This window comes from Oryza sativa, chromosome 12 (genome assembly GCF_034140825.1).
Source record: "Oryza sativa Japonica Group chromosome 12, ASM3414082v1".
Taxonomy (NCBI): domain Eukaryota; kingdom Viridiplantae; phylum Streptophyta; class Magnoliopsida; order Poales; family Poaceae; genus Oryza; species Oryza sativa.
In genome coordinates this window covers 2,369,061-2,387,215 of record NC_089046.1, presented here as the reverse complement: position 1 = coordinate 2,387,215, position 18,155 = coordinate 2,369,061, and the positions used below count along the sequence as shown (strand labels likewise).

The following is an 18,155-nucleotide window of genomic DNA, read 5'->3' as shown; positions in this document are numbered from 1 at the left end:
TTCCTCTCTCTTCTCTCTCCAGCGGCACAACCACGACTCCGCCGCCGCCGCCGCCGCCGCCTGCGCCTCCACCATCGCCTCGTAGCTCTCCTCTTGCTTCTCAGTGGCCGTCTCCGCCGTGGGAGGCCGTGGCGGGTGGCAGGAGGAGGCCGTCTCCACCGCGGCCACCTTGACGCCGAGGAGCCCTGCGATACTCGATGGGAGATGGAGTTGACATCGATTCTTGTTGCCGGTGGCCGCGCCGTGGTCGGCGAGGCAGCTATGACGGGTTGTCGGGTTCTACGGCGGTCGGCGACGTGGTTAAGGCGGCTTTTGCTGCTATCGGCGGTGCACAAATGGCGGCTCCTGCAGCCGTGATTAGGTGCGGATGAGCTTCATGTGATTTTTGCATTTTGTGTCGTTTGTTGATTTGAGCATTTTAGGTCTTTTTTCTTTTTCTTTTTTTTTCTTTTTCTTTTTTGCAGTTGATGGAGCATGTAGCTTGTGGTGGTGCTAGATAGGTTCAAGTTTATTTTTTGTATTTGTCTGAAATGGATCGGAGTCTGCAACCTCTCACCGTCGGCCAAGAGCGTAGCTTGTGCTAGATAGCTTGTGCCTTTTCTCTCTATCGAGCTTGAGCTTGGCAAGAAGAGCCTTGTTCTCCTGGTCAAGTAGGTGTGCCTTCTTTCGCCGTGGCTCAATCTCGGCGTAGAAGGGGAATGAGGCGTGACCGGAGGAGATGCTCCCGCCGATGCCGCCGCCGCCCTTCTCCACAACACTGGCAGTCGCCGCCGTTTGCGCTCTATGGCCCCGTGCACCGCGGACTTGACCTAGCCCGCCGTCGGCCGCTGCACCGCCCCACTCCGCCGGCCAGCCGCTCCGTCCCGCCCGTCGCCCGTTCCTGCCGACCGGAGAGAGAATGGATAGAGAGAAGAGGGGACAGAGAGGATAGAGAGAAGAGGGAGGAGTGAGGATGACAGGTGGGGCCCACGTGGGTCCCACCTTTTTTATTATTTTGTGCATGAAACTGACATGCGGGTCCCATGTGTTTTATTATTTTTGGGGAATGAATTGCCACGTCAGCGCCACGTCAGTGCCACGTCAGATGAAGACCGAGTCAAATTAGTCACATAAATGCCATGTCAGCTAAAACCGCTATCAAAACCGTCGAGGGACCTAGTTTGCCTGGTTTTCGTAAGTTGGAGGACGAGTCGTACCCGGTTTTACGGTTCAAGGAAAAAAAATCAGACTGGGCGTCAAATAGAGGGACCTAACGTGAACTTATTCCCATCCTTTTCTCTTGTGCATTTCTCTGGGCCCTTGCTAGGCCTCGCGCGGCACATATGCCCCACGTCCTCTGCGAGTCTGCGACCGACGGACTACAGTGGCGGCGCTACCATTCCGCCCTAATCCCTTATTACTTCTACCTCCTCTCCGGCCGCCATCTAACGGATTTCTCTTCTCAAGTTATCCGTCTCAGATAGTTTCTTGAGCCGCCTTAGTTTAATTTACCGGTCTCGTATCGCCAGATTAATTGGATCGGGGAATTGAAGTTGCCCACCCTAAGGTAATGAGGAAAACTGTTGATGTAATATGCACTTGTATTGGGGACCTTCTTGCATATGTAGCTAAGTGAAATAGTGTGTGTGTGGCTGTGAACAACACACCAGAAAAAATCCCCAAAACTGAACTTTATGGTATCAGAGCCCTAACCCTAGCTTGCTGCCGCCGCCGCCGCCGTCCATCGCCGCCGCCGTCGCCGCTGCCGTCGTCGCACGTCGCCCCTGCTCTCATCCGGCCTGACCAGCCTCTACACACAGCCACGTTGAGGGGCTAGTGAGCGCGCGCTGCGCGCGGCCGCGCGGGCGCAGCGCGTGTGTTGTAACCTGCTGCTCACGCAGGAAATGTGAGGAGCTCAGCTAAGGGAAAAGGAGGATGGTGGCTTGGCTGCAGACTTGGTGACATAGGAGGATTGTTTGCTGCAGGAACTAGGAAGGAGGTGGTACGTCTCTTGTTTTTGCTTGTTTTTTGGCTACTGCCTGGATGGAGGAGCATTTGACTTGTGGTCTGTGAGGGGAAGAAGCCTGGTCCTTTTTTCTTTTATCCAAGATTAGAGGAGAGTTTTTCCTACCATTGTTGATAAGGGGAAGCAAGGGAAGTGGGGTACCAGTGATCTATTGAGAGTGGTTTTTGGAGTGCAGAGAAGATGGTGAACACCGAGGGTACTGAAGAACAAATAAAGGCTGAGGAGGATGCTGCACTGCAGGCTGGGAAGAAGGAAAGTGTGGCAGGAGAATCTTCTTTTTTCACTAAAGGTGAGATGAAAAGTCTGTTGCAGGACCTCATAGCTACAGGTATGATGGGTCTTAGGAGTGGGATAGGACCATCTGAGATAAAATTGGAAGTAATGCCAAATGAAGTGAGGTTGGAGGGGACCAAAAACTACTTGAGCTGGTCTAGAAGGGCAAGGTTGATGCTGAGAGCAAAAGGTGTAGAACATTATTTGGAGGAAACTTGTGTTGAACCTATTGATAAATCTAGTGTGGAATGGAAGATGTGGAATGCCACTAATTCTACAGTGGTAGCATGGCTGATGACTTCGGTGTCCCCATCTATTGCTAGGATGATAGAAGCTATTCAGAATGCAACAATTATATGGAAGACATTGAGCAACATGTATTCAGGAGAGGGAAATGTTATGATGATGGTTGAGGCTCAAGACAAGGTAGATAATCTGAAGCAAGAAGGGAGAACAGTTCAAGAGTATGCCAGCGAGTTGCAACATTTATGGGCAGATCTTGATCATTATGATCCCCTACAATTAAAGCATGATGATGATATTGTGATTGGAAATAAATGGCTGCAAAGGAGAAGATTCATTCATTTTTTAAAGGGGTTGAACAAGGAGTTTGAGGATAGAAGAGCAGCTATGTTTCACCAAGCTACATTACCTAATATGGAGGAAGCTATTTCAGCCATGGTTCAGGAGGAGATGAGGCAGAAAGTGATGAAAGGAAGTAATCCTGTGAGGTCTGCATACATCACAATTAATGACAGGGAGTGTTATAATTGTGGGTTAAAGGGGCATGTGAGCTACAATTGTCCTTCTCCTAGGAATAATAATGGTCGGGGTGTAGCTCGTGGAGGAGCACGTGGTGGCTATGGTGGCTTCAATGGGAGCCGTGGTGGCTATGGTGGCTATGTAGGAGACCGAGGTGGCCGAGGAGGTGAACGTGGAGGCCGTGGTGGAAGTCGAGGTAGAGGCCTAGGTGGTCCTAGGGCCAATGTTGTCATGGGGGAGAGCTCATCTATCACTCTAACAGGTGAACAAGCTGCACAATGGGAGGAATGGCAAAAGAATAAGGGCCCCGTGGACTCCAATCAACAAAATTCTGCTAAAGCAACAACCAGCCACTTCGGTAACTTTGCCAACTACGCCCACACGGGCGAAGGTACTCAGGCACATGCACTTGCATCCACATATAGACATCATGTAGACTGGATAATAGATTCAGGTGCATCAAAACATGTCACAGGCTTGCCTAATAATTTCTCCTCATACTCCCCTATTGCTCCCTCTGAAACTATCCAAATTGCTGATGGTTCATCTCAACTCATTCATGGTATAGGGTCAGTAGAGTGCACTCCATCTATTAGCTTGTCATCTGTTTTGCATGTCCCTTCCTTTCCAGTCAACCTCCTCTCTGTTAGTTCTATCATTGATCAATTCAAGTGCATCGTTATATTTGATGAGAATTCATGTCTCTTCCAGGAGAAGGGGACTGGGAGGAGGATTGGGACTGGAGTCAGGCGTAATGGGCTGTGGTACATCAATCAAGAGGAGATGGGATTGGCTGTAGTAGTGGGAGATACTGAGAAGGAGATTATTTTGCTTCATTGTCAATTAGGACATCCATCTTTCGAGAGTTTGAGTAAGCTGTATCCTGACCTCTTTACCAAAGTGGACAAGAGTAGACTTGTTTGTGATGCTTGTGAGTTTGGCAAACATACACGGTCTACATATGCTGGAATTGGTCTTCGTAGTTGTGAACCTTTTATATTAATACATTCTGATGTTTGGGGACCATGCCCAGTTACTTCTGTGAGTGGATTCAAATGGTTTGTTACCTTTATTGATTGTTATACTCGTATGACTTGGATTTACATGCTTAGACATAAGAATGAGGTCCTTCGTTGCTTTCAAGACTTCCACAAATTGGTTACCAATCAGTTTGATGCAAGGGTTCGGATTATTCGAACTGACAATGGGACGGAGTATATTAATAGTGAGTTTGTGTCATATGTCTCAGATCATGGAATTATTCATCAAACCACTTGTCCTGGAGCCCCCCCTCAAAATGGTGTAGCTGAGAGGAAGAATCGACATTTGCTAGAGGTGGCTCGGTCATTAATGTTTCAAATGAACGTACCTAAGTATCTGTGGAGTGAGGCAGTGATGACAGCCGCATACCTTATCAACCGCATGCCATCCAGGATACTTGGTATGAAATCACCAGCTGAACTTTTACTTGGGAAGCGAGAATTTAAAGTTCCCCCAAAGGTATTTGGTTGTGTTTGTTTTGTGAGAGATCATCGACCTTTTGTTGGCAAGTTGGATCCTCATGCAGTAAAATGTGTCTTTGTTGGCTATGCATCTAACCAGAAAGGTTATAAGTGTTGGGACCCTATTGGGAAGAGGTTATTTGTTAGTATGGATGTAACATTTCGAGAGTTTGAACCTTATTACAGGAGTCGAGGAGACCTTGATCAATTTCTAGAGGAGTTCTCAACTGTCATCGAGATCGACAGTCGAGAGGGGGAGATAGTTGAGGTTGATGCACATAAGCAAGGTGATGATGATGTGGTTATTGGGTCAATTCCGAGTTTTGTTGGTGATACTATTGAGAAGGTTGTGGACATTGGTGAGAAGGTAGTAGACATTAGTTGTGACAAGGATGAGGGGGTAGTTGTCGGGACAATCCCATGTCCTCTGGAGCGTGTGGAAGTACAACAAACTGAAATGAGAGTATATCAAAGAAGGAACAAGAACCAAGTTGATAAGGTGACAGGGAAGGAGCAAGTGCACCAGAGGAGCCAAATTCAGAATCAGGGGGAGAGAAGTGGTGAGCCTATGCAAGAGCAAGACAAGGAGTCACAACAGCTGCAACAGTTTGAGTACCCAGTCCCAGATTCCTCCTCTAGCCTCTCTCCAACAAGTTCCTCCCTCCTTGAGACAAGTGGTAACATTTCTCCTACCTTTGAACAAGTAGAGTTACCTCTTGCACAACGTAGAGAAACTAGATCTAATGCTGGAAGACCTCCTATACGCCTTGGTTTTGAACACCTTAGTTCTAGACATGACATTGCAAACTATATCTCATACTCTCATATTTCACCTGCATATAAAGCATTCATTGCATCATTGCAAATAGTGCCTATTCCAAAGGACTGGAGATGTGCAAAACAAGATCCAAGATGGAAGGATGCAATGAAGGAGGAGTTGCGTGCCCTTGAAAAGAATAAGACATGGGAACTTGTGAAACTACCAATGGGGAAAAGAGCAGTGGGATGTAAATGGGTATTTACAGTGAAGCAAACCCCTGAAGGGAAAGTGGATAGATATAAAGCAAGATTAGTTGCAAAAGGTTATAGTCAAACATATGGAATTGACTATGATGAAACATTTGCACCTGTGGCTAAGATGAGTACGGTGAGGATTTTGATATCATGTGCAGTTAACTTTGGATGGCCTCTTCATCAGTTAGATGTCAAGAATGCTTTTCTACATGGTGATTTACAAGAGGAGGTATATATGGAGATTCCCCCTGGATTTGGAAATAGCCAGACTGTTGGGAAGGTATGTAGGCTCAAGAAGTCCTTGTACGGTTTGAAACAATCCCCACGTGCATGGTTTGACAGGTTTAGGCGTGCATTGTGCAATATGGGATATTCACAATGTAATGGAGATCACACAGTTTTCTATAGACATAGGGGGGCACACATCACTATCTTGGCTGTTTATGTTGATGATATAGTGATCACTGGAGATGATGTAGAAGAGATCAAATGCTTAAAGCAGCGATTAGGAGAGGCCTTTGAGGTGAAGGATCTTGGACCTCTTCGATACTTTCTTGGGATTGAGGTTGCTCGATCATCAAAGGGGATAGTTCTCTCTCAAAGAAAGTATGTCCTTGATTTGTTAACAGAAACCGGAATGCTTGGATGTCGTACAAGTGCTACTCCCATTGATAGGAATCACCAATTGAGTGCACAGTCAGGTGATCCAGTTGATAGGGAAACTTATCAGAGGTTGGTTGGACGTTTGATATATCTATGCCACACGAGACCAGATATCTCTTATGCGGTGAGTGTGGTTAGTAGGTATATGCATGATCCTAGAACAACTCATCTAGAGGTGGTTCATAGGATCTTGAGGTACTTGAAAGGAACTCCTGGTAAGGGGTTGTGGTTTAGAAAGAACCAACACTTGGATGTGGAAGGATATTGTGATGCTGATTGGGCAAGCAGTGTGGATGATAGAAGATCTACATCAGGATATTGTGTATTTGTGGGTGGCAATGTTGTCTGTTGGCGAAGCAAGAAGCAGGCGGTAGTGGCTCAATCTACCGCGGAAGCTGAGTATAGAGCCATGGCATTGAGTTTAAGTGAGATGTTGTGGGTGAAGAATCTATTGTTGGAGCTACGGTTGTTCAGAAATAATACTGTGGTGCTTCATTGTGACAACAAATTTGCTATCAACATTGCAAACAATCCAGTTCAACATGACCGCACCAAACATATCGAAATTGATAGGTTCTTCATCAAAGAGAAGATCGATAGTAGGGCTCTTAGACTACAATACATTAAATCTTCTGAGCAGCTAGCTGATTGTTTAACCAAGGGATTAGGTCCTAGTCAGAGTGAGTCAATGTGTAACAAGATGGGCATGATTGATATCTTTTGCCCATCTTGAGGGGGAGTGTTGATGTAATATGCACTTGTATTGGGGACCTTCTTGCATATGTAGCTAAGTGAAATAGTGTGTGTGTGGCTGTGAACAACACACCAGAAAAAATCCCCAAAACTGAACTTTAAAAACCCATTGTTATGATTTCGTTGTTCATCAAATTTTGCTGTACGTGGTAGCAAAATCCCGGCGCACATATGTTTGGATTGGCCCACTACTAGTCAAAAGCATCTAGTTTTTGTTTTCTATAAAGAGTACTACTTGTGTTTTATCGGTAATGAACTGAAACTTTTCTTCGGTCTTCTGCTAAATTGCTCAATTCAACTTGCCAATTGCAATTTTGAGGAACTACCTCTACGTACTGATAACTGTGAGGTTTTTTACTTGCAGTTCAATGCTCATGGCCTTTCCTGTTTTCTCCACTATGCCATAATATTTATAGATAAATACTCTCTCCGTTTTTTAATATATGATGCATGATACCATTGACTTTTACAATCTTTGATCATTTCTCTTATTCAAAAATTTTGTGCAAATCTTAAGAATTAAGTACTGTTTTAAGTTCCTTTTGTGATAAATCAAACCATAGCAAAAGAAAAGATATTTACTTAATTTTTTTAATGAAATGAATGATCAAATATAATGTAAAAAAGTAAACGGCGTCATATATTAAAAAACGGAGGTAGTAGCTGCTAGCATATTTCCTTTTATGTAAAGTAATAATTGGGAGCCATTAACATGTTATTTTTGCTATACTTGTGGTGGTGATCATAAAAGTGACTAGTGTTTTAACTGCTATTTACATTGGTAAACAACTGAAATGCACATAGTAGGAAAGGCTATGTATCTTTATCCCATCAACATTTCAACAGGTTCTAAAGTATTCTCTCTTGCGAAAACATTTTACCTGCATGCCAACAGTTTTCTTTAATCGCCAGTAATGCCTTCCTGAAATATCTATTAGGTCATGTAAGATACTTTGATCATTTCCATGTAACAGTTTACAAATATATTCTAAAGAAGGGAAGGGAGGAGCAGAAGGACTAGGTGCACAACAGTTTTTTTATTAGCTTTTCTCCCTTCTGGCATGTATGAGTTATAGGAGATTGAAATATTTTTAACTAAGAGAAATTCTTTTCTAACATTGTGGCACAAATAATGAAAGCGAGAGAGTATTCTGTGCTGGTGTTAACAGGAGTATGTAAGTAATTTTGGTAAAAACACCAAGGTGGAATGATATAATGATTGTTGGAATTGGGACATAGCAATACATCACCTAAAAGTATACAGAAATTTGTCTAGTATAGTATCATCATAAATGTCATGTTGTTGCATAGTTTGGCCAATGGTGGCGGTATATTAATTAGAGGAGGCATGCATCTCAAATTCAAATGGCCAACTGGGAAATCATTATATACGTCGAAGTAAATATTATTGTGTTACATGGAAACATGTTTCGGTGTTACATATGATTGTACAAAGTAGTAGTATCATCTAGGAATGATGAATTTTGATTTCTTTACCTATATATGGATTTTTTTATTTCAGTTTTAGGTCAATCCATAGAAACTAACCTTTTTTTTTAATTTAAAGAGGGAATTACTTTATTGATTATGGAATGCATTATGCACTTATCTTAACAAGTGTGCATTTAACCTATGGTTTGTGGTGTAAACTCATGAATTCTCTGCCTTAAGCATTGTTAATCCGCAAGAACAAGTTTTTTGATGTAGCAATTCTATAGGCATACATGATTTAATGATTATAAGATAAAAGTTTTTCAGTAACACTTTCGTTCCCGCAATCAATCATATGAAGTGTTTAATGAACTCAGTATCCTAAATACTCCCTGCAGATTGTTCTGGACTTGAAATTAGTAATTCTTTCTCTCTTAACCATCCCATCATTTTAATTCTACGAAGTTAATTAATCTGATGTGTTTCATTTGATATCTCCTAGTGTCTGCAAACATTAGAAGCATCTGATCGATTTTCTTTTCATTCTACAATAGGTGAAACAATAGCATCTCTCATACTGGATTCAGGATGCCTTTCATCACGGCTCGCTCTTTTGAAGATACACCGGAGGAAGAGGAATCAGATGCAGAATTTCTCCGTCGATTAGGTGAATTTGGATATCTCTTTTCCATCATCAGTTACAACTATGCTAGAAGGAGTCGTGTAGTCGAAAGGAGCAGCTTTGGAATAGCTACCATTCAAGAGCTAATAGCTGCGGTTGTAGGTCTTGGTTCGTTTGGATGTTACACTATCCTCTTGTTCCATGACTTGACAATCGGCGCCGAGCCAACCACAGACACACCTGCGAGAAGGCAGATAAGATTTCCCCAAACACGAAGACAAAGGAATTGATTGAGATCATCAAATTACTTTTCAATTTATTTTAGGGATATTAGCATATTACCCGTGTGTGTTGTATAGGAGTAATAATTAGAAAAATATCACGTTATAATAATCATTTTCTTAATATGTTTGTTTCTTACATGTAGGCTATATATTTAGCCCCATGCTCCTTACCAAAAGAAATGGTTGGTGGTGGGATGGTTGAAAAGTAAACTCTGTGTTCTCACATTGTTCTTTTTTTTTCTTTTCAAAAAGTATATAGTTGGAGGTAAGACCTGATGGCAGATTTATCACTCATCACCAACACTACTATCTTTTTAACGAGTATAGATATATTTACAAGAACCTCATCAACTATGGATTGAAATGCTCTTCAATATGTACAAGGGGGCAAAGACAAGCCTGGGATAGCTAGGGCTTGTCTCCTAAATTTCTATTTGATTCCCTGAGAATTTAGTGAAAAATCTAACAATACAAGATAATGCCCTCAACTATGTACTTATGTAGCTCCGCCCTCGTCCTGCTCCTCCACGGGCAGCGCATGGCGGCCGAGCGGGCACACGTTACTGCACCCTAGCCACTCCGTGATGCAATGGTGGTGGAAGCTATGGTTCCCGGCGCACGGTATCGCGCACACCTCGTCGCCGGCGACGAACTCCTCCATGCAGATGACGCATCCTGCAGCGCTATCCTTCGCCTCGTCGTCGTCGTCGTCGTCGCCGCCGTGGTGATCAAACTGATGAAACACCTGTTTCTCCAGGCCGGCCACGGCGGCGGCGGACGCTGGGACACCCCGGAAGCCGCCGCCGTCGTCGAGGTCGAGCGGCATGTTTGCGCCGCCATCGTCGAGGTCGAGGTCGAGGTCGAGCGGCATGTTTGCGTTTTGGAGTATCTGCAAGGCTCTCTCGCCGCTGATGATGCCGTTCAGGAGAAGGTAGCACAGAACTTGATCCAATAATGGCGATCCGTCGTCGTCGTCCTCATCATCGATCGACGGCGGCGGCGCCGCCATCATCGCGTCCTCGTCGTTGTTCTGGCCGTGGCCTCCGCCGCCGCCGCCACCGCCGAGGTCGAAGTGTAGCGCCACGGTTAAAATTTGTAGGAGCAAGGCCGTCTCGCCGCTGATGACGCCGTTCAGGAGAAGGTGCGACAGAATCTGCGCGACATCGTCCGGTGAAAAATCGTCGTCCTCATCATCGATCGATGTCGGCGGCGCCGGCGGCATCATCGCGTTCTGGGATGGAAGCAGGAACGTGAACCGGTGAGCGCCGCCGTGCTGACATCATCGTCGGCCTCCATGGATTGATCGATTTATCGATACAACAACAACGTACTAACAATCAAAAGTCAAAACAAGCAGCTGCTAGCTGGCAGTTATGATCGATCGATGTTGATGTCGATGTGGGTGCATGTACTGTCGAAAATCGGAAATACCAATCCGATTCGGATTTGTTTTTGTGCGCTACATGATATAATCGGAAACACGAATCCGATTCGGATTCGTTTGAGCGCGCGACAGGAGAGAGTTCAGTGGTTACGCGCGCGTTTGGAGGAATCTGCCGCATGAGACGGAAAACATTTTTTTATGTGTTTTTTCTTTCTTTTTTTCGCATCTGTTTTTTCCGTTAGGCCGCATCATTTTTTTTTCTTTTTTTCGCGTTTTGTTTTTTAGTTATTTTCTATTTTTTTGTGTTATTACTTTGAACTCATATTTGAAAACTTTTAACTCAAAATTAAAACTTTCAACATAGATTTAAAAACTTTCAACTCAAAATTTGAAACTTTCAATCCATATTTAAAAACTTTCTAAGCAGATTTAAAAATTTTTAACTCAAAATTTGATTTATTTTTAAGTCAAATTTTGAAAACTTTCGACTTTTCTTCTTAAATTTGAAAAACCTTCAACTCAGATTTGAAAACTTTTAACTCAAAATTTGAAACTTTCAACCCAGATTTGAAAACTTTTAACTCAAAATTTGAAACTTTCAACCCAGATTTGAAAACTTTCTACTCAAAATTTAAAAACTTTCAAATCTAGATTTGTAATTTTCTTTATTATGCAAACTTTCAATTCAAAATTTTTGAAAAACACATGTGCTAACAAACTAAAAAAATCGGAAACGAAGGTGCGCTAAATAGAAATCATATGGGGAAAAAATACGGGTATAGCTCACGCACGCGAAGAAAACGGATGCTCAGGCGCATGAAAGAAAAGGCTGAAAAAGAGATAAAATCGGAAAAAAAAAGAATGATGGGAGGGGTGCCAGCTGGCGCGCGAGACTTCCGTTGCTGGCTCGCGCGCACCAGGTAGCAATCCCCGTTACGTACTTTGGCTATTTCCAGCCAGCCGACATATTGGCCCAGTCAAAAGCCCGAAACCTTGTTGATAAATGTGTTAGGGAATGGAAACAGCGATGAAAATGTTTATCCGTTTTCAATTCTTGTTATAAATAAAATTTGATCTCTTCTAGCATTACTAGCAAAAAAATACTTGTGCGTTGCAGCGGGTAAGGGTGTTTTTTTCAACGGCTATTTGAAACTAAGCAATAAAGTAAAATATTGGGATCGCTATAATTAATTAATTTGTGTTGGCTCATTTAATTACATGCATATACTTACATGAAAAATTAAGAAACATGAACATAAATAAAATTTACATAAATTTATAATCAACGATGGTAATAGAATGGATCCATATCTTGAAATAGTTAGCTGGAATTATATTAATAAGCAATCATAAAAAAGTTACATAATTTTTCATATATTTTAAGCATTTAAAAGGTATTGCTACTATTTCTGAAAAATAAAACATTAATTTGGCAGACAAGGAAAGTAAAAAAAAAAAGGCCCCATTGGACCTTGTCCGCCTACTAGGGCATTCGGGTGCGTGGCCCAACAGTGTTGCGAGCTATGGCCTGGGGATCAATGGAAGCCAGCTCGACGCGGGGTCGATCTGAGCCGTTCGTTTTAATGTATGGCTCGGATTGGTTTCGAAAACTATCGGTGCCCAAAAATCCTAACCCTAGTTTCACTTTTTCCTTAGCCGAGACCGCCGTCACTCCCCCTCCCCACGCCAATCTCTGCTACTCCCCCTCCCACCCACTGGCAGTGCCGTTCCCTCTCCACCGCAACCCCTCCCCCTACAGGTGCTCTCCCTCCCCCACTGTCAACCCTTTTCCTCCTCGCCATGGTGCCACCACCACCCTGCTCCTCGCTAGATCCCCTGAAGCTCGCTGGATCTGGGCTTGGGAGGCGGTGGCGGCCCGGCAACGGCACAGCTCGACTGAGCAACTGCTGGCGGCCACTCCGAGCCCTCTGCTCGCCGAATCTGGCATTGGGAGGCGGTGGTGACAGTTGAAGCTCGATGGCAGCAAACTCATGCCGCTCATGTCTTCGGTGAGGTACGACGACATCGCTAAGCCGATTGGGAGTGCACGCGACAAATCATGCCATGTGCGGCCAAGTTCGAAACCGGTGAGACCATGACTCCGGTGGTTGTATTTTTGTTTGATTTTGTTTTTTTTCTTTGTTTGTCGTTCTTTAATTTTTGTAATTCGGATCTAATTTGTGGAAATTTTGTAAACATTTTTTGTTTGTTGTATATGGATGTTCTGGTGTAACATGAACTAGTTTAATTTTTTATTTGTTATTTTGCAAACTCGGGATGTTTTTTTGTGTTGGACTCAGGATGTTGCGGACAAATACAATTTAGGTGACGACAGGCAAAAACTTTCACCGGAATTCTGTCATATTTTTTTAGTAGGTATAGATTTGATCAGGGCTTTTCTTCGCCGCTGGCCAAGCAAAAAATATGTACATCCGGAGTAGTTTATACATTGTAGCACATCTTTTACTTTCTTCATCCAACATGTGTGCCGAGCCAACAACAGACACACCTGCAAGAAGGCAAAGAAGATTACCCTCAACACGAAGACAAAGGAACAGATCGGAACTGATTGAGATCACCAAATTACTCTTTCATTTGTATTTCGATATTAGCGTATTGTTCATGCGCTATAACAGAATTTTAATTTAAAAAAAAAATATAAAACTAATCTGTTATTATTTTTATGTATATTTGTTACTTAACCGTAGACCATTAAATACCACACTATTTATTTTTCTTATAAAAGAAACGGTAGGAAGTTGGTGGTGGGGAGATTGATATGGGGTCTCTCTAGTCCCAACTTTTCTTTTTTTTTTCTTTTCCAAAATTTTAAAGTTGGTGGTGAGGGTGGTATAGCATATTTACCACTCAACATCACCACTAGTCTTTTTAAAAAGAGTATAGATATATTTCTAAGAACCTAAAAAATTAAGAATTGTAATGCTCTTCAATCTAAATAAAGCCGGGGACCAAGACAACTATAGAACAACTAATGCTTTACCCTAGACTTGTTTCTTAAATTTATATTAGATTCTCTCAGAATTTAATAAAAAAAATTGAACGATAGTTTAGCTCTTTGTCACTGTTTGCATAATATATAACTTTGCTCAGCTTTATGGGTACACAATTTGTACTTTACAATACTTTTTGTGCTTCCTTCATCCCATAAAGAATTGATTTTTAGAAAATCGATCCCGGACATATATTGGCATCACGTTGAGGAGGCGACAACGCCCTCGTCCTGCTCCTCCACGGGCAAAGCATGGCGGCAGAGCGGGCACACGTTACTGCGCCCTAGCCACTCGGTGATGCAATGGTGGTGGAAGCTATGGTTCCCGGCGCACGGTATCGCGCACACCTCGTCGCCGGCGACGAACTCCTCCATGCAGATGACGCATCCTGCAGCGCTATCCTTCGCCTCGTCGTCGTCGTCGTCGTCGCCGCCGTGGTGATCAAACTGATGAAACACCTGTTTCTCCAGGCCGGCCACGGCGGCGGCGGACGCTGGGACCCCCCGGAAGCCGCCGCCGTCGTCGAGGTCGAGCGGCATGTTTGCGCCGCCATCGTCGAGGTCGAGGTCGAGCGGCATGTTTGCGTTTTGGAGTATCTGCAAGGCTCTCTCGCCGCTGATGATGCCGTTCAGGAGAAGGTAGCACAGAACTTGATCCAATAATGGCGATCCGTCGTCGTCGTCCTCATCATCGATCGACGGCAGCGGCGCCGCCATCATCGCGTCCTCGTCGTCGTTCTCGCCGTGGCCTCCGCCGCCGCCGCCGCCGAGGTCGAAGTGTAGCGCCACGGTTAAAATTTGTAGGAGCAAGGCCGTCTCGCCGCTGATGACGCCGTTCACGAGAAGGAACGACAGAATCTGCGCGACATCGTCCACTGAAAAATCGTCGTCCTCATCGTCGGTCGACGTCGGCGGCGGCGGCATCGTCGCGTCCTCGTCGTCGTTCTGGGATGGAAGCAGGAACGTGAACCGGTGTCGCTGCCCGCCGCCGCCGTCGGTGAGCGCCGCCGTGCTGACATCATTATCGGCCTCCATGGATGGATGGATCGTTTTTATCGATGCAACAACAGCTAACAATCAAAACAAGCAGCTGCTAGCTAGCAGTTATGATCGATCGATGTTGATGTCGATGTGGGTGCATGTACTGTATATATAAGGAGGGGGGCTTTTATTTCGAAAATCGGAAATACCAATCCGATTCGGATTTGTTTTTGTGCGCTACATGATATAAAATCGGAAATACGAATCCGATTCGGATTCGTTTGCGCGCGCGACTTAGTGGTTACGCGCGCGTTTGGAGGAATCTGCCGCATGAGACGAAAATATTTTTTACGTGTTTTTTCTTTCTTTTTTACACATCTGTTTTTTCCGTTAGGCCGCTTTTTTTTTCTTTTTTTCGCGTTTTGTTTTAGTTATTTTTTTTGTGTTATTACTTTGAACTCATATATGAAAACTTTTAACTCAAATTTAAGACTTTCAACTCAGATTTGAAAACTTTTAACTCAAAATTTGAAACTTTCAACATAGATTTGAAAACTTTCAAATCAAAATAACCGGATGGAAGCGGGAATGTTAACCGTGGCGCTATGCGTCGCCGCCGTGCTGACATCATTGTCGGTTTCTTGATGGATCGTCGGTTTCTTGATGGATCGCCGGCCCCGATAGATTTCAGACGGACTGTAAGTGGCGCTGTCTCAAAAGCGTCATCACCGCACGAGAAAATGCATTATCCCGTGTTGGCGTCTTAATCTGACCGCACGGGATAATCGGCTCCTTAAGAGGGCCGCACGGAAAAATTGATTTTCGCGTCTAGACATATTAAGTGGACCGCACGGAAAAATCGATTTTCAAACTTCCTTTTTTATTTTCACTCCTCCCTATCTCTCACTTTCCTCCTCTATCTCTTTTTCCATCTCTTTCTCTTCTCCTCTCCTCTCCTCTCCGCATGAGGCAGCCGGCTCGGCGGCGCCGCCGACGAGGCGGCGGCCGGGAATGGGCGGGAGGCGACGTGGTGGTTGCGACGAGGCGGCGACCGGGCAAGCGCTGCAGCTAGCGGCTTGGCGGACGGCGGCGGTGAGCAGCCAGGATCTGGCGACGGTGGATGTCCCCCACGCGGATCTGTGCGGATCCGGTGACGGTGGCGGATGGCGCAACAGTAGCGGCGGCGGGCAAGTTCGACGGTGGCAGCCGAGAGCGGCTGGCTCGAGAGTGGTGGTGGCGGCCAGGTGCTGCGGCGGCGGCGCGACGACGACGGATGAGCTCGACGATGAGTTGTGGTGGCTAAGAGCAGCAGACTCGGGAGCAGTGGTGGCGCAACGACAATAGGCGATTCTAGGGTTAGGGTTAGGGGCTTTTTTTATTTTTTCAATTTTATTTTTTTGGTTTTTTTTATACGTGCGGACGGTATAACTTGACCGCACAGGATAATCAGTTATCCCATGCGGTTAGATCACCCGCACACAAAAATATTGATTTTTGCAGATCCCGTGCAGATGGGCGCTACCTCCACATGGAAAAATGGATTTTGACCGTACCAAAAAAATGAATTCTGGTCTGATCCAATTGCGATATCCGATTCAGGTTCGTTAATTTGAGAGAGAGAGCGCAGACTTGTTTTTAGGGCAGCCCACATATGGGCCGGTTTCATGTTGGGCCCAGTAAAAAGCACGAAAAATATACGGGCCGGTTTTTTTGTTGGGCCTAGTCAAAAGCCCGAAACCCCTCCTGAGGCTGCCTACATCATCGGACAGACGCTCGGTCGTTGCAGTTAGGGAAATGGAAACGGTGATGAAAATGAGTATCCATTTTCAATTCTAGCTATAAAAAATTGAATTTTTTTAATTGCATTACAATTATCACTGAACAATTATACGTTGGGGTTAATTCCCGACAAAGAATCGTTTCCAGAGATGTGATCGACCATTTCCGCAGTTGCTGTGTTCGTTGCAGACATATAGAGGAGTGCTACATCTGTTCCAAAATAAGTTTATTTTCCATTCATCCCACACATAGCAATACAAATTCAAAAATATTAGAATATCCTTATTTTTTTCAAATCTGAATGTAACTATTTCTCACTTTATCTACTCCCGATACAATTATTACGTACTTTTACGTACAAACTCCTATTCAATGATTCTTAAAAATAAATTTAGTTTAGGATAAATGAGAGAAAGTAAAAAATGAACCTAATTATGTGGGACGGAGGAGTAGTCAGTGTCAGCCAAAGTATGCAAAGATTTTCAAAATCGATTAGTTTATCCCAAACTTGCACTACTACATAAAAGCATTATTCCGTGTGGTCAAAATAGATTTTCTCGTGCAGAGTTTTTTACTGTCTAGACCCAGGGGCATGGAGAAATCAATATTTTCGCGTATGGGCGTCCCAACCGCACGGGATAATCATCTTCCCGTGCGGTCGGGTTAAATGGACTGCACAAGATAATCGGTCAAATTATACCGCCCGCACGCAACTAGAAAAAAACAAAAAAAACCCTAACCTAACCCTAGAATCGGCCGCCGCCGCTGCGACTAGTTGCGGCCATCGCTCCCGGCCGCCGCAACTCTTCGTTGCCATTGTCGTGCCGCCGTGACCGTCGTCGCCGTTGTCGTTGTCGAGCCTGCCACCGTCGTCGCTGTCGAGCCCGCCGGCCTCCCATGAGCTTTCTGGCGACGGATCCGATTCCCCCGAGCTCACCGGCGACAGATCCGCCTCCCCTGAGCCCACCGACGACGGATCCGTCTCCCCGAGGCTGCCATCGTTGTCACAAGCTCACCACCATCGTGCCGTCGTCGTCGTCGAGGTCAGCCGTCGTCTTTGTCGAGGGGGCGCGGTCGCAGCTCCATCGCTCGCTGAGCCGCCTCCTGCGTTGTCGCCAAGCTGCCGCCGCGCCGCGCTTTCGCCAGCAGCCGCCGCGTCGTCTCCCGCGCCATCGGCGGCGGCGCTTGTGGCGCCCATGCGCTCAGTGAGGAGAGGAGGGGAGGAGAGGAAAGAGGCAGAGAGAGAGGAGAGGAGAGAGAGAGAGGGGAGGGGAGGAGAGGAATATAATAAAGAAAAGGAAGAGAGAGGGCGTGAAAAATTTGAAGTGGGTGAGAGGGAAAAGAGGGAGGGATATTTTATTTTCATGTGCGGTCCACTTAAAAAGCCCGCTCACGAAAATCGATCTTTCTTTATCCCGTGCGGTCGGATTAAGAGGATCACACGGGATAATCGATTATCCCGTGCGGTTCCACTCACGGCCTGCCTAGAAACAAAAGGGCCCGGCTTACAGGGGCGGATTCACAATGGGGGCGGAGGGGTCTTGAGACCCCCACTACCGCACCCGGGACAATGGAGGCCCTCCTAAACCCCCACTAATTCTTTTTTTCCATAGATCTATAGGATGTGGGGAATGGAGGTTCGATTTATACTGATGTAGTTTATTTAGCCCTCTATTGCTATTTTTTTTCTAG

At 45.0% G+C, this 18,155-nt stretch overlaps 3 protein-coding genes across 4 annotated transcripts; 1 reads left to right on the top strand and 2 right to left on the bottom strand.

Annotated features, from left to right (window-relative positions):
* The first annotated feature begins 1,642 nt into the window (after window positions 1-1,642).
* On the top strand, window positions 1,643-6,744 carry LOC136354718 (uncharacterized). Of its 2 annotated transcripts, none has more exons than XM_066306270.1 (2): window positions 1,643-3,398; window positions 3,752-6,744. In XM_066306270.1, the coding sequence occupies exons 1-2, from the start codon at window positions 2,186-2,188 to the stop codon at window positions 3,793-3,795; spliced, it is 1,257 nt and encodes a 418-aa protein (XP_066162367.1). In that variant the 5' UTR covers window positions 1,643-2,185; the 3' UTR covers window positions 3,796-6,744. The 2 variants fall into 2 exon arrangements, with proteins under 2 accessions (XP_066162367.1, XP_066162366.1); XM_066306269.1 differs by having other exon boundaries at window positions 1,643-3,431; window positions 3,752-6,743.
* A 2,982-nt stretch (window positions 6,745-9,726) lies between these two features.
* On the bottom strand, window positions 9,727-10,605 carry LOC107276076 (uncharacterized). Its single transcript, XM_066306631.1, is given in 2 exon segments — window positions 9,727-10,572; window positions 10,575-10,605. Coding segments are annotated over 2 exon segments (798 nt in total). The 3' UTR covers window positions 9,727-9,805.
* Window positions 10,606-13,801: 3,196 nt separating this feature from the next.
* Window positions 13,802-14,901, bottom strand: LOC107275862 (uncharacterized). Its single transcript, XM_026022309.2, has one exon. It carries the CDS (start codon window positions 14,736-14,738, stop codon window positions 13,905-13,907), a length of 834 nt encoding a protein of 277 aa, XP_025878094.1. The 5' UTR covers window positions 14,739-14,901; the 3' UTR covers window positions 13,802-13,904.
* Window positions 14,902-18,155: the final 3,254 nt, after the last annotated feature.